This window comes from Mus pahari, chromosome 1, assembly GCF_900095145.1.
Source record: "Mus pahari chromosome 1, PAHARI_EIJ_v1.1, whole genome shotgun sequence".
NCBI lineage: Eukaryota > Metazoa > Chordata > Mammalia > Rodentia > Muridae > Mus > Mus pahari.
In genome coordinates, this window is record NC_034590.1 from 160,001,612 (window position 1) to 160,018,891 (window position 17,280).

At 40.2% G+C, this 17,280-nt stretch overlaps 1 protein-coding gene across 1 annotated transcript in view; it reads left to right on the forward strand.

Moving 5' to 3' along the window:
* The window catches only part of Sorcs3 (sortilin related VPS10 domain containing receptor 3), a 590,588-nt gene that overhangs the window by 465,698 nt on the left and 107,610 nt on the right, over positions 1–17,280 (forward strand). The window contains exons 8-9 of the mRNA XM_021196078.2: positions 6,876–6,965; positions 17,085–17,264. Of these exons, the coding sequence (XP_021051737.1) occupies positions 6,876–6,965; positions 17,085–17,264 (270 nt within the window). The remainder of the gene's footprint in view (positions 1–6,875; positions 6,966–17,084; positions 17,265–17,280) is intronic.

Sequence of the window (17,280 nt, forward strand, 5' to 3'; positions counted from 1 at the left end):
AGTATGTACAGATGAACAGTACTTGACACAAATACCCAGAAATGTTATCTGCTATTAATCTAACTTAATGTCTAACAATAGTTGTATAATTAAAAATAATATCATTAACAAATATTATTATGGATAGTAAATAATATTATGAAAGTAAAGCACTCAAAAATATTTGTTTCTGTTTTCATATTCCCTGTGTCTGCTTATAAATCCAGAGGCTCAACAGCTGAATTCTCAGCGAGGGTCAGGAAGTAACTCACTGGCTTTGATTTCAGTTTTGGTATGCACATTTCCCACTGTACACTAGGAAAGGCTACCATTCAGAAACAGAATGAATGAAAATAAATAATAAAAGATATGTCAGGTTAAGCTTGGCCACAGCAAGAATGGGAATAGTCAAAAGAGGCAAATATATTTAATGACCGATACATTTATCCAAAGGCGTCATTTACACTGGCCAGGAGCCCAATTAAACCTGTAAAATGGAAATTCAGAAAATCAGATTAACGAGCCAGTCATTAGTAAGGAAAAGACCCAGCTAATTCTGTGTTTAGCATGAAGGATGGACCCAGAGCAAATAATTGGATGACATTCATCAAATGTAAAATAAAAGGTGTCACTGACAGGGAGAGTAGTAATAATCTCTGGGATTTACAGTGCTAGGAAATTTGCTTGTAAGGAAGAGAAAAGTTCATCAAAATAGATTAATAGTGGCTAAACTTTATTCCTTCCTCTGTGGTTGCCAAAGAGTCACACAAATAATAATGGAGAGACAGCAGATATATCAGCTGGTCTTCTCCATAGCACTTTGTAGCTCCATACCTGAAGATATGGTGCTTAAGATACTGGATGGAAATAAACCTTTGGATATCCAGGCCTGGACAGAAACGGAAAGAAATTTTGTGTGTCCACCTGTAGTCATGAAACTGTGGAGAAGGAAGACCCACAGTTTTAGTAGATAAGCAGATTAACCCCAGAAAATCATTATTCAGTTGTTAGTAAGTGTTAATTTCCTCTTCACCCCAGTGCCAGGGTTTAAGCAGAGAGAGGAATAGGAAAGCCAGTGTTCACTTTCTGGTGGCAACTATGAGAGACTATGCCACTTTGGATGTATTGGCTGAGCTCTTGATGATCCAGTTTTCAGACCTGGGAAGTATAGACGTGATGAGGTTAACTGTGTCCTGCAGCATCTTCCAGCTCCTAACACAGACTGAATGGTAACTGCTGTTACATTGGTTTATGTTTTACCTCACGTCTTCTAAGAAGATCTGGCTTTTAAAATGTCCCATCAATGTCATAACAGGCTGTCTAGGAATGCAGAGAAACATACACATATATCAGTTGCAAAGCTTTACACATATGACTTAAATAAATAGATGTAAGAATCAAACAAATATGTGCTGTTTTATAGTGAGATTGGTAAGACAGAGTTATGATTCTTCCAGCTACTTAGAAAAGGGGTACAGTTGTAAAGCTAAGCTTTCTGAGGCTCTTAGTTGTCTAGTCTTTGATCAGTCACTTGGCCTAATATACCTTTTATAATGCTGCAATGAAGAATAGCTAGATAATTTATAAAAGAGCTAAGGAACTTCTGGGGTGTGGTTGATTAACTCAACAAACTCTAGTTGACTCCTTATCATATATTCATAGTCTTCCTGGAGATCAGATATGTCAATCATTTCCATCACTACAATAAAGTACCACATCTGGATAGTTTATTTAAAAATTAGAGATTTGATTTCCCCTGGTCTGGGGGCCAGCAAGTTTAAGCTTGAGGCTAATTCACTGCCAGAAGGAGCTTTATCTCCTGCTTTCAAAATGTGGCCTTCCCATCCAGAGACTGCCCCACCTGGGGATCCATCCCATATACAGTTACCAAACCCAGATGCTATTGTGGATGCTGGGAAGTGCTTGCTGGGAGCCTGATATGGCTGTCTCCTGATATTGCAGCCAAGTATTGGACTGAGTGCAGGGTCCCCAATGGAGCAGTTGGAAAAGGCACTGAAGGAGCGGAGGGCATTTGAAACACCATGCGGAGAGCAACAGTGTTTACCTACCAGACCCCACAGAGCTCTCAGGGACTGGACCACCAACCAGAGTACACATGGTGGGACCCATAGCTCTGCCACATATGTGGCAGAGGATAGCCTTGTTGAACATCAATGGGAGGAGAGGCCCCTGGTCCTGTGGGAGTTCAATACCCCAGTTTAGGGAAAGGCCAGGGCAGAAAGGCAGGATTGGGGGTGGGTGGCTGGGGGAGCACCCTCATAGAGGCAGTGGGAGGGAGGTGGGATAGGGGGTTTCTGGAGGGGGAGACCTAGAGAGAGGATACTTGGTCTTTCCTAAAAGATTCTGCCTCTTAATTTTGTTGCATTTACAGATCAGGTGTTAATATGAAATCTTGGAGAGAATTTAAACATTTAGTCAATAGTACTCCATTGCTGTATTCTTCTTCCTATTTTGGATTTTTTTTTTTTTTTTTTTTTTTTTTTTTTTTTTTGTCATGTACAAAATGCCTTCATTCCATTTTAATGACCTCAAAGTCTTAACTTACAACCTCAAAGTCCAAAGCCAAAGTATCATTTAAATATAATCTAAATCACGCATGGATGAGACTTAAGGTATGCTTGGCTCTCAGACAAATTGCTCTCTAGCTCTGGGTTTTTATATGATTATAATAGAGTGGTTGGTTAGATATAGGCTAGGTATCTCCATGCAAAATCACCAAAGCAAGTGATAGGAAAAAAAAATACCAGATTTCAAGTAGATCCAAAATCCAATAAATCCAACTACTTTATTTCTGAATATTGAAAATGATCTTGGTTTGTCCTGTCTTCTAGGAAGACTGAGGTTGAGCTACACCTATGACTTTTCTGGGTGTAGCCCATCCAACAACACCCATTGATTGGATTGGTGTATCTGTTGCTCTCCTAGGCTGTAGTTCCATAATTTGTGGTAGGCTCCTGGAGACTTAGGAAAAAAATCTCAACTCCACAACTTCACTTGAGTTTCTCAAGTGGATGCCACTGTGTTCTGGCCAGACTCTTGCCACCCCCATCCTAGTGAAGACTCAACTGAGGATTCATGCCTGCAGCATCCTCTTCCTGGTCCCTAGGACTTCTCATTCTTAGGAACTTGGTAGAGGCAATCATGCTTCTGTAGCCCTTGAACTCTGCACCTGTAGAGTTAGTAGCACAGGAATGACCTTGAGGTCCATTTCTTACACTTTCTAGAGACTTGGCCAGGGCCACACACAAGGCCCAACAAGGCTCTCCAGAAAGATCTGTAGTATAATCTGGGAAAGCGAGGCTTAGATGATGCTGGATAGCAAGCCCCAAACCCTTTAAGGCTTTCTGTCCTCAAAACCCTGGTTTCCTAGGCCTATCATGGGAGCAGTAGCTTTGGAAGCCTTCCAAATGCCCCAGGGACCATTCTTCCATCCTCTAAATGAATGCCATCTGCCTTCCTTCTGTTCCTCCCAATCTCATTATAAAATGTTTCCTTGACCGCACCTTTGGCCTTCTTGCCCAAGCACATCTTTTAACTGTTTACATGGCCATAATCAGAATTTTCTAAATCTCTGATTACCACTTCCCAGTGACAATACAAACTCTATTCAAGATTAATTCTCTCATCTTCCAAGCTGTCTAGAATCCATGTCAGAGCCGTACCTTTGCTGAGAAGTCTCTCCCACCAAATAATTCTAATTCTTTACATTGAAGTTCAGCTGTCCATGCATATTAGAACATAGTGCTGTTTCGGTTAAGTTCTTTGAAGGTAGACTGTCCTTTAGTATCTAACACATTACTCCTGGTTTTCATCTGAATTCTCATTGGCATCGTGTTTCCTGTCTTCATTTCCACCAACAGGCTGATCATAACTGCTTAAGTCATTGCTAAGACAACTGAAGATTTCTCTGAAGCTTGCTTCACCTTGAGCTTCTATTCATTGCCATGTGTGCTCTTCTAGGATTCACTTCAGTTCCTAAAGCCCTTTCCATGGGTCTTTTGTATATTTTGGCAACAGTTCATTTCCAGTGCCAATTTATGTGTCATACTATTTCTGCTGTTGAGATAACCAATCTTAAACTTATAAACATCAAAACTACAGTGTTCATTGTGATCAAGAGGCTGGTGAGTCTAATATTAAGGCAGAAGTATGTCCATTGTCTGTAAGGGCACTTTCTCTGCCTATGATTTTGTGTCTTATCCACTCTGCTCTCACATGGCAGAAGGGATAGATAGGTGAGAGGGGCTAAAGTTAGTTACCTGCAATCACTTTATAAGCCTCTGATGCTCTTCATTGGCTCAAGTGTTCATATCTATTCACCTTCTAAAATGTCCTACATCTTAATATTATAGCACTGGGCATTAAAATTTAACATACATTATAGAAGAAATTCAAACATTAAAATCATGGCCCTTGTGTTGTTTGGGAAGGAAGGAAGCCTCAACAAGGTCACAAGACATGAAGGAACACTTACAGGAATATGTATGCCACAGGAGTAAACATTGAGTGTCCTGGGAAAAAGGAAGAGGTAAAGTTCAGAAGCTGATCGATGGGACGTCAGTAAACTGATGGCAACTAAGACATTTCCATGGAATCTTGAGGCTTGTATGTAGGTTTAGGCATTATTGAATTTTGGAAAATACAAAAAGGTACATAGACAAAGTGGGGAGGAGGCATCTTACTATCTGTGGGAGATTCTGTGTTAGCATACGTACTTCGTGAAGCACTTGGCCTGTATGGTCTCCCTATAGCCCTCTAATATGTTAGACCATTCTATGGTCCATAAGAACCATAATCTATATTCATTACTGAAGCATGAACATTCTGTGAGATTATGTGTGCCAAAGGGCACATTTAGTGAGGTTCTATAGAGAACTAGATTTTAAGCATAGCATGTATTTGGGGTGCTTAAATGTTACCTCATATGGAGGACCCTCTTTGGGGTTGAAAAAATGCCTTAGGACAAAATAGATGTGAAAAACTGGACAATGGTGTGAATGAATTAAGTGCTATTTAATTGGGCATTTAAAAAAGTGTAATTATAGGACTTTCATATCAATTAAAAATTATCATTGCTATGAATAATAGCAGTCAGGAAGTTCAGGTGAGGAACATAGAGGTGTATGCAGATTGCTGTTAAAGATCTAGTTCTCTGGTTTTCAAAGTCTGGTCCTCAGATAGCAACAGCACCAAGAAACTTATTAGAAAAGACCATTGACTGACTCCAACCAGACTCAATATAATCAGTCACGGGGCTCAGCAGTCTGAGTTTTAATAAGCCATCCAGGTAATTCTGAAACATGCTAAAACTCAAAACTATTGATCTAGTGTTTTGATTGGCAGGTATGTTTATATGTTTTGATTTTATAATTAAAATAGAATCAAATCAAACAAATGAATGCACAGGTTCATGCAAGGTCTAAGAGTGTGCCCATGCCCAAGAGTTACATTTTAATCTGGGTCTATGAATTTAATGATTATTTTAAAAAGTAGGAATTCTCCATAAGCATCAATCTCAATATGTCAACACCCACTCTAAGCCAACACAAAACAATGTAGATTTATGACAAGTGCTTTAGGAAACTAAAAAATAAAAGTTCTAGAATTAAAAATCTCATTAGAAAGGAGAGACCTGCAATAGCCCTAAACATGAAGGAGAAAACCAGCCTCAACATCTGCACCAGGCATTCTTCATTTACAGCCTCAACATCTGCACCAGGCTTTCCCCAGACTCTGCCTTATGCTGAGTCTAACGTCTGCCCTACCTGGCAGCTTGGAGTACCTACTTTGGGGTCTTCCAATCTGTGAAGGAAAAGGAAGACATCCATGGGAGAGGCCTTCCTTCAGACTGAGGGGTGGTGAGTGTCTTTCAACAGAGACATTACACCCCACTGCTCCCAGCAGTTGTGGAGGATGGCTGCCAGCTTTGGCCAGGAGTGAGGTCCTGGCTGGTGTCCAGCAATTGCTTGGTGAGAAGGAAGCGTGTGCCTAGAGTAATTGCCTATGCAGCAGCCTGGTTGCTATTGTCCTCCTGCTATTTTCTCTGAACAGGCCATGCTATCTTCTTCTGTGAATATTAATTTCCCCTGAGTTAGGATAATTGGACCAAGAGCATCCCTCTGCAGAGCTGTGCCATATTGGCAGGACTTTTCCACAAATGCAGGCTTGTGGACCAATTTTTGGAGTGATACCATGTCATCTAATGAAGGATCCATCTTTTGCCAAGTGAGGTAGCTGGGCCAGTCCTGTCCTCCTAACTCTGAACAAACAGAAGTTTATACATTCCATGTCTGAACTTTTCTTCTTACCTTCACTGCCTTTAATCAGCTTGCACATGGAAAGGATCAAAAAGCATCTGTCCAATGCATGGATTTATGAATATGAATGGAAAAGTGTGACCGTCAGAAATGAAATGAAATTTCCCAGTTGTGATGGTTTGAGTCATGCTAATCATTTAGATTCCAAACAATGCTTATGATCATGGTGCTGTGGTTGCAATGCATTAATACATTGTTAGAAAATAACAGATACTGGACAAATAGATCTTGATTGAGACTGATGCTGATAGCTTCTTTGTTTTCAGTGGAAAACGCACATTAGGCTTGTTGCATCTGCAAAGCACAGTGGCAGCATACAGAATCACCCTATGATTTTTACTTAGGAGCACGGGGATTATCATTGTCATTGTGTATTGACTGTATCAGCACCAGGACATAGAAATACTCAGGAGTTCCATGGGATCAGGGACTCAAAAAATTAACAATAGATAGACCAGAAAAGGGAATTGTGAGCCTATTGAAGTTATTTATGGACAGGAGAGTATTTTTCTAACTTGCGTCTCCATCTGATCTTTTCTTGTTTCTCCCATGATCCAGGTAACAGTAGGTGGAAGAGCCAGCTACTACGTGTCATATCGAAGAGAAGCCTTTGCCCAGATAAAGCTGCCCAAGTACTCCTTGCCAAAGGTATTGCACATAGTACCTGCTATCTTGAGACTTGCTAGGCAACATCAGGAATGGAGAGGCAGCCTGCCATTGGCATTTAGTCTGGAGCAATCCTAAGGGATTTTGGCCACTGTGGGTGGTGCTGCATGCGGGCACTATAGTTCTTTCTCAGCAGCATGGCAGGCATGAGTTTGATTACCACTAACTCAACCATGTGGTAGGATCCTTGTGCTCTTTGACAAAAGTGAGAGAGAAAGGAAGATTGGCTTTGAACCCAGTCTCTTCAGAGGAGACTCCTTTCAAAAGCAGTGCTGTTGACAAACAGAAGGTTAGTTTGTCCAGCAGGAGCAAAGCTGCTATGTGTGTAGCTAAAAGTACACAGATAAGTCTGCTGGTTTTCCTGCTCCTCTTTGCATTGTAAGAGTAAATATGAACACATGCTACCTGTTGGTGTTCCACTCTCTCACTGAGTAGGTAAAACAGGCTCACTTACTAGAATAATAATATCAATTGCTAACATTTCAACTCCTCCACTGGAAGATTACAAAGCTTATTCTATGGATCCCACTTTACATGAATACTGGCTTCTAGGTGAAGATGGATCTTGTTGATTCATTGTGAACAAGACCAGGATGTGATGGCATCCCTTAATGGTGCGGCAGGAAGCCATCGTGGGGCATGCTCATGCCATGCCATATGATAGGAAGACGCTGGCCCCTAATATGAGGCTAAGAAACAGTGTGTAGGCTACCTGAGCACAGAGTGGCATGATTATGGGATAAGAAGACAAATCACTTTACATCCCTTGGTATTTTGTTTTCAGCATGGGTGTATTCATTCATTCTTTATTAATTTATTCAACTTTTCTTTAATTTAAGTAGGCAATCTGTTAAACATTGAACTGTGTAAACGTCATTAAATGATGGAGGGTTCAAATTATAAAACTCAATTTCTCTCTTCTTTTTACTCTTTGCCCAAATTAATTTTTAATGATTTTAATTGAAATAGCATTCCACCATTCCCCCTTGAAATAGAATTTCATCCTCCTCCCTCCTGCCCCTACCAGACACCCCCAAAGAGAGTATCTCAAGTTGATACTCTCTTTGACTTTGATTATATTTGTCATATGAGTGTTACTTGCTGTATATGTGAATACAAATATACATAAATACAACCTGTGCCAGAATTTTTGCTTGTATGTGTATATGGTTTGTAAGATAGCAGCTCTGTATTAGACAACCTGTAAAGGGCTTCATCTTTGGAAGGGGCTAATTCTCCGCCTTCCAACAGTCACACAGGGGACAGTCTGGCTTTTCTGGTTTGATTCAGGGAAAAGGTAAGTTGGTAACATAAGGGCAGGGGTTGGTCAAGAAGACATTGATTAGATTCTTTTCTGTGGTCCTCGACTTCAAAGTACAGAGCATGCCAATGTGCCACTCTTTGGGGCACCAAGTTCTGAGTCACACATAGGAGGAAGAAAGGCTTGCCAAATGACTTGCTTGTGTTCAGAAGTGGTATTAAGACAAACGGTGCCATTTGTTTCAGCAGTCAATATGGCATTGGATAGTTATGACTGGGTATAGCATTAATGGGATAAATTGTATTGTAGCTACAGTAGCTGTTATGTACACAATTTAACTTAATTCTTGAACTCTGTATACTTTATAAAGATCAACATATTTAAAAGCAACAAAAGTCAAATAAGTATAAGTTTAATAACATGTTTAAAAACATTTGCTAAAAAATTGAACTATAGCTAGGAAATATAAATAGTAAATATGATAACAAATGTCCCTTACCTGCTAACATCAAATAAATATAAATTTAATAAAATACACAAAACATTTTTAAAAATTAAACTAGCCATGGATTGAATAGTGAATGCAATGCAAATATTTTCTGCCAGGTAAAGCTTGTAGTCTGGCAGACAAGCACCATTAGACAAGCCAGTATAAGTACATGGAAATTCTAGAAGTCTAAAGAACATTTTTAGACAAAACTGCATCTAATTGAATGCAGATAGTAAGGGCAACTTCCTAGAGAAAATTATGTTTAAGATGTTATAATAAAACCTCTAAAATTTGACCTGTAAACAAAGGCAGGTCAGAAGTACAAGGGTGGTAGATAATATAAGAATGTCTTATTATCTCAGAGGAATTAGTACTGTGATCCCTACAGATAGCGAAATTCGTAAAGTCTCTCGTATAGCTAGCATGACACAGCATTTTCATTACCTCTGTACATATTTTCTGAATACTTGAAATCATCTTTGAATCTCATGCCAATATTGTTTAGGGGATCACAAAAAGAAATAGCATGCTGTGCTTGTTAAGCAAAGGTGTGTGATCGGCGTTGCATTGGTCTCTGGAGAACAGGGTTTGGGGAGACCAACTACACCTGCAAAGGCCTTGTTTTAAGAGCAAGTATGGTTCCTTTAATAAAGTTAAAATATGCCTTGTGATGTTTGGTTGCAGAGTTTGGCAGAATGTCTGATGAAAAGGGCAGATCCCATATTAAATAGCCTTGGGGGAACATAGAAGCTGGTTTCTGATTTCACTCTGGCTTCTCTATGAGTAGTTTTTTGTCAGAAAATTGTTCAGGATGGTGACTGCAGGATGCACCCATCAAGTAGTCTAAAGCCAGCCAGGATACCAGCATGAGAGAATGAGAAAGGGACAATTCAGCCATGATCTTCCTAAAGCAGGATGCTGTGGTCCCCAAACTCCAGGCCCGAGCCTGCATGTCTCCTTACCTTTACCTAAAATGTGTGTTTCAGGAACTTTCCAAACCATCTCTTCACTGTAAGGAATTTACAAACATGTTTACCTCAGTATGAGTGCATATTTTATGAAATTTTAACCTTCTTAGGAAAGCAATAGTTCAGTCCCTTAGGCGTGTGGCTGCAGGTGGGGTACAAATGAGGCCCTGAATTGATTTCCACACAGAACAGTCCATTACTGATTAGCAACCCCATGGTGACTTATTGTGGAGGCATATCCAACCAGGCATGCAGCCCCTTCATAGATGTGTATCCAGATAGACTTCTCATTAATACGAGACTGCTGTGAAGGCCGCTGGATGGTGATCGATCAATTTATTAGCCAGTGTTGGCCCAGATTTTCATAATTAGGGCTAAAGAGCTAGGGGCAGAGAGAATGAAGGCAGGCTAGGTCTTTCTATCGTTTAAGAGACTGAAATGACGTGTTCTATGCAGTGCTATAGCTGCTGTTAGGAGTGTTGGGTAAAAACAAAATGAAAGAAAAGTTTCCTGTTATCACTGCCCCTCATGCTTTTCTGTTCACAGCCTATCTGTTCAGAACATGCATACCTTGACTTTCAAGTATTTTGCGCAGGGTGAGATGAATGACATTAATAATGAGCAGGTTTATTAAAATGAAGAGTAGCTTGTCTAGGCTTCTGTAGTTCCCTTGTTGAGCTCTGTGTTGGGATTCTCATCTTGTAGGTGTGACACTTATGTGCCAATCAGAAAGCACGGTGGAAGAGAATAAGAGAAATATAGCAGGGAAAAGACAGTTGAACTTTTGAGCAGAACCTGAAATTCCCCTTCAAGTTCAACCACTTACCCAGGAGCCTGGATCTACTCAAAGCAAAATGGCATAGCAACACTGAAACCTTGTGAGGCGTCAATGAATGGCTCACGGCCTGTCCAGGGTAACATGCTCAGTAATCTAAGGAACAACTGTGAGGGGAAGATAATACCAATGTCCTCAACCTGCCTACTTAATCTATGCAGATTAAGCTTAGAGTCGAATTGTATCTGTGACACCAATGGCCTCTATATTGCTTAAGGCTGTCACTGGACCAGTGGGAGCCTGATAGAGACTTTTGGTCCCTTAGGGTCTAATTTTTTTCTTAAAAAATAATTCTAAATTAATTTTAAAAGTCATTTTTACAAGTAAAAGACTTTTGTTTGCTCTTTTCCCCTAAAAGTATTTGGGCTCTAGTGATACCCCTGCACTTTGCCTGAACTCCGTTATTCTGGAAGACAGCCAAAGTTAAGGAATATGCCTCAATTTTGTGTTTGGGGAGGGGCTTCTCCCCAAAGAACTGCTTTCCAGGAGACTTGCTATGACTAAGATGTCTGACCTGTTTTTCTGTAACAAGGCTATATTTATATTCTTGCTCTCATAAGTGATTAGCTGAACTGTTGTCCTACAAACAAATGTGGACAAAACACCTAATAATTTGGCTTGACCAAACTTAAATCTGGCTTTTCTATTGCCCTCTCTTCTTGAACTTTGCCCATCCTCAAGTTTGTACACATAACTGAGAACTTGGGAAAACAATGCAATGAGGGGCAGCCATCTGCCTGACCCTAAAGCATCTCTGAGCATCACTTGGCTTCAAAGAAAATTTCTCCTTCAGTTGCTTGTTCATGTCATCTCCATGTTCTGCTACACACTCAGTCCCGTTTTATTTTATATTTCTTTTTAAAAGCAAATATTGAGGTTTGGGAGAAACTTGTGTAGATAAAGTACTTGACATGTCAGTGTGAGAGTTCAGATTCTCCCCATCTTTAGATGTGCTCACATACAACCCCGCTTTTGTAGAGTCAGAGTCAGGGGATCCCCTTAAACAAGCTGGTCAAACTATAATATGTATTCAGGGTTTAGCAGAACACCCTGTCTCAGTAAAGAAGAATAGAGTGATTGAGGAAGAAGATGTCTGAAGTCAAATTCTTGTCCTAACACAAGAGCTTCTACATATATGTGAACACGCATACGCATAAAAAACATATTACACCCACATACACATGCAACAAAACTAACTGAAATGTATAAGAATAAAAAGAACAAGTAAGAAGAAATTTAAAAGATATTCTCTGCAAGGCATGATGGTACATGCCTATTATTCCAACACTTGATCTGTAGCTCCAGGCCAGCATTGGCCGTGCACTGGGTTTGAAGCCAGTCTGGCATACATTAAACCCTTTTGTAAATGAAACAAAACAAATGCAGTTCCTTCTGATGTACTTGCAGATATTATATCAGAGTTTGCAATAGCTTTTCCTTATCTGTGTCAGGGTATGCAGTAATTTGTCAATAGGTTGTAGTTGGTCCCATTGTGAATAATGAGGTGGGGGTAGGAGCTATTTTCTTAACATTATTATAAAAACAGTGACAAGGATATTAACTTTTGTCTCCTTACCTAGGTCTGGTAGGTCACAGCCACCATTCTTAAGGATTTCTGTGTAATCCTAATCTGTTAGCGCATTCCCATTCTGTCTTCCATGCATTGCTAGCTGTCCTCCATCCTCCCATCCATGTACTCCATGTGACTTTGAAAATCCTGCAGCCATCTTTACAAATGACCACCTATGTGTCACACCTACTCTTACATCTCTACCCTTCTTTTCATCTGGCTCTCTGGAATAGTTGGTATAGTGCCCCTCTCCCAATTCGGTACTAATGATTTTCCCTTCTCTCTATGCCCTTCTCTTGGGAATAATGCTTCTTAAATTCTTTCAATCTGTGTGTGCTCTGAGTAATTACATCCATTTTTTGTTGTTGTTGTTTATATTGGTGATGACTTCATGAACAGTCACATCCCATCTCTCACCAATACCAAGCCCTTTAATGAACTGCCCATTCAGAGTGCATCCTCTCACAGGCCTTGGTTAAGAAGCCCAGACGTGAGTTAGTATTTGCTCTGTATTCCCTGTGCCTCATCATTGTTTTTAGATACTTTCACACCCCATTATTTACTTTGTAAACTTTTGTTCTGTGTGCACTCTACAGCAAATTCTTTGCAAAGTACTAGAGGTAAAGTACTAAATACGGGAGGTTTTGCTCTCTGGAAGCTTAGTGTTCAGTGAGAAAGACAATAAACAATTAGTTATGTGTGATTACTTTATCACTAATTACAAATTCAACACATGAAATCTAAAAATAAAGAAGCCAGTTTTAAAAGTCAAACACTGTCTATGTGTTCCCCCCAATAGATTTTTCTAATAGGCCACCAATCCATTTCACAGAGACAGCACTAAGAACCTACTTCCTTAGTTCAGATCTTCACACACGTTATACATTCTGCCAAATAAAGGTTAGATGTGCTGCACAAAATCCTTTGTGGTGTAGCCTATCTATTCTTACCCCTTGCATGAGGAGATGTGCAGAGCCCTTAACCTGTGTTCCTGAGAGTCCCACACTCTCTCACTTGACTGCTTTAGTGTAGCCTCCAGTTAAGGCTGGGAAGATCCAAGAAGCTGCTGTCTTCCCCATCGGGACATCTGCTTAGGGACATCCTCTTTGATGTAGCTTTATTGATCTTTTATTCTTCTTCCTACCTTAGGTGTGGTGCCCCAGAAGGTGCAAAATGCTTAATCATTTAGGTGTTTCATGTAAACTTTTAAGAGGCCCAGGATATGAGAAAACAAACAAGCCAGTAAACAAAAATAAACAAAGAACAGGAAGGAACATGGAAGAATTATTTTCATTAGTGTTTACTTCAGAAGACCCTGATTTTGTTTTGTCATGTTTTTAGAAGTACGGTTTTTCAAACCATGTAACGTTGAAATGGTAAGGGGTAGTATTGATCAGTGCTTTCCAAATAACATATGTGCTCATTCTGAGGCCTTTTGAGTTGCAGTGTTAGCCAGGTTCTCTTTCAGTGGTTTCTTACTATTTTTCCCTTCCTCTGTGTTCTTCCTTTATCACTGTCTCTCTTCCCACATGTTCTGAGGATCAGGAAACAAGAAAGTAATACTTGCTTTGCAGTTCAATTGAGGTAGCTCCATTAAAGAAAACATTCATGATAGTCCAGAGCCCTGTTGGATGGATTTTTAACGGATACTGCATTTTTCTTAACATTTCAATATTCTGGTTATTATCTGTTGACTTCTGTTTAACATGAACTATTTAGAAAGACTTGATATGCAAGCATGAACTACCTGTGGCCCATGGCTATATGCATCTTAAGATGTGCATATGGTGTGGCCAAAAGCAATTTAAGACCTTGTAAACCTGCTTAAGACATTATTGCAATTGTGACTCAGTTGTGGGGTTCTTTAATGAGGACTTTGTAGGTGACAATGTCACGTTGCAATATCGGAAAGTTATACGTGCTTGGAAAAACTTTTCAAAGTGATTCTGTGGAACCCTCTAGAAGACTTGTTCAGTTGTAACTGTAGGGCTCTCTAGCTTAGCTATTTAGGAGGCAGAAGCAGGGAGATGCTTCGAGTTCAGGAGCTCAAGGCTAGCTTGGACATCTTAGTTCCCATCTCTCTATTGCTGTGACAATGACCTGGTAGAAGTAACTTAATGGAAAGGGGGGCTTTTCTTGATCATAATTTGATTCCAGTTCCTTGTGGTGGGGAAATCATAGCAGGAGAATGAAGCAGCTGTTCACACTGAACAGAGTCGAGAAGCAAAGGGTAGAATCTGCTTGTGCTCAGCTTACTTTCTCTTTCCTACACAAGCCAGAATTCCAGCCCAGGGAATGGCGCCACCCACAATGACTGAGTCTTCTATTATTAACTAACATAACATAACCTACCACTGTCATGTGCAGAGGTCTGCCCCCCCCCCCCCCAGGTAATTATAGCTTTGGAGGTGACTATCGATCTTAACCATAGTACTGTGTAGCATAGCAAAGGCTCTTCAAGGAGAAAATAATGACAAATTTGTTGAGGGTCTGTAAGTCATTTTGATCACACTGAAGTTATATTCTCAGCAATGTGGTGCTTAAAGTGTTAGTTTCTTGATTAAATCTCAGTAATGTCATTTGTCATCTGAATGACTGACAAATGAAGTACTCCTTGGGAGGGCAATACAGAATCTTATACATAAGACATATTTTAGCGTCTTATGCTGGAGGCTGAGGCCCTGCTCATGAGCTGGCACAGCACAGGATAGCACTTTCCTAATATACACTCACAGTAAAACTGGTGGTCTCTAAGCCTGGCCATTCCATGCTGTTCTAAGTTGCTTTCTCGCCACTTACTTTACATTAGTTTAGTCTGAAATAACTTAGCTCATTCATTTTTATGATCAAAACATCTGGGAAAACCCAAGCATCTCTATTGCATTTTTATCAGGGTAAGTGAATTTAATTCGGATTTCCTTCAGCTGCTCTTTCCCCTCCTACTGGGTTCTTGGGCATTCATTCCATATCTACACAACACGATTTCATCCGAGGGTTTTTAGGAGGAAAACTTCTTTCTATCTTAAAGCAGTTCAGCAGGAACCTGTAATTCTACAAGATATATAAGCACCAATGAGCAAGTTAAGCCCAAGTCAAGATGACTTAGAAAGTTCCAGGCTAGAGGCTACTGACAAATGATCTCTAATTAAATGTCTAGAATGTGTTTGCCTACTTTTTCTGCCTTCCAGCTTTCGAGATCATATGGCATATTTCTCAGTAGAATGGGGGAGGGACTGACTACAGTGCTGACATTGAAGACCCTGTTGCTCTTTCAACTTGAAATGGATTCTGGGAAAGGTAGACCATGCCTGATTAGTAATATGCTGTCTGCCCTGGTTACTGCTGCTTCTGCTACCAGTGCACTTTACAGATACAAGTGTGGCTCTCCATCTGTGACCTGTTACATGGCATGCACACCGTATTGATGTGTTTTCATGCCATCACTTTAAACAGATGTTTAACTGTGCCAACATGTCCTCCTGAAAAAGGCATATTCTTTTGGTATGGACTTGAATGTGTCATTATTATGCAGTGATTTGCGTGAATGTGGTATGGTTTTTTGTAAACTAGTTTTGAATTGTGAGCCATTCACCTGGATTTTGGGAATAATACAGACCAGGATTAGAAACTAAAACAAATGCAAGGACTGTGAATGTAATGCTAGCCTGTAAGGAGCAGACCATTAGAATATAGATTTGTCCAGGGTGGAGACCTTAATGGTGCCACATCTACCTAGTAGCCTAGAGAATCAGGTTTTCCTACTGGCTTAACTGACATTCGCAATCAGTCTCTACTGTACTGGTTGCTAGTGTAAAATCATCGATAACTTGCCCCGATATGAGTGTTTGTGCCTAGACTTACCATAAGTTGTTATGCCATGTTTGGTTGACATCCCTGGAAGGCCAGCTCTTTTTTTCTGAAGGGAAACAGAGGAGGAATGGATCTGGGAGAGGGGAGACAGCAGGGGAACTGGGAGGAGTAGAGAGTGGGAAAATTGAGGTCGGGATGTAATATATGAGAGAAGAATAAATTAAAAAAAAAAAGAGAGAAAAAATTCACTGATCTATAAATTACACATTCAAATGAAGCTCACCATTATGTCAATCAGACCCTCAGATTGTCACAGTCTGGTTCTGTCATTTACTATCTGTGCAATTTGGAGCAGTTTGATGAACCTCTATGTGCCTTAGTTTGCTCCAGAAAAATGATAATAATCATCCTATTTCTATCATTGGATTATTTGACTTTTAAGCAGAAAAAAATTGAATGACAGAATAGAGCCCAAATACTAGGTGCTTTTATTTTCACTCCTTGGGGAGAAAATTGGAATTCCTGGAGGCTGATACACACTTGTCTCACAGTGGCAGGGCTTAGAGTAAGACCCAGGGCACCAAGTTCCAGGTTGAGTGTGATTACTGGCCAAGCATAATTTTTTTTTTTAATCTCATTTGCCGCATGCTCTCTATCAGCTTCACTTAAATAATACATAGAACTCCTGGACACAATTAAGTGACTCCTGTCCATGTGTTACGTGCCTCCTTGCCACCCACTTGATACTGAGGATTCTTAAGGAAAGCACTGAACTGCAAGATTTAAAACGATAAGTGAAGATCAAAAGATGGAATGGGGCCTGCTGCTCCACACATCTGAGTGTCCTCCTGGATGGCTAGATGCCTCTGTTAGCACTAACACTAAATTTCAGACATAAACATAAAAAATGAGCAGGGCTGAATCCCTTGGAACCACAGGAAATGATACCCACTAAAGCCCCTTACAGCCATCTTGCTGTCACTTAGCAAGGAATGGAAATCATGATGCTCGCGATTTATAGCCTTGGTCCAACACAGAACTGCTTAACGTCGCCTATAACTCAAGATTTTCCTCAACCATTTCACAAGTCATGGGAATTACCTGAGGTCCCAGTGGGGAGAGAGGTATGGCACTCTACCTTCTTACAGGCCATCTGTCTCATTATAGGACATGCACATCATCAGTACCGATGAGAACCAAGTGTTTGCAGCTGTCCAAGAATGGAACCAGAATGACACCTACAACCTCTACATCTCAGACACACGTGGGATCTACTTTACCCTGGCTATGGAGAACATTAAGAGCAGCCGAGGTCTAATGGGAAACATCATTATTGAATTATATGAGGTATGTAGCAAAAATT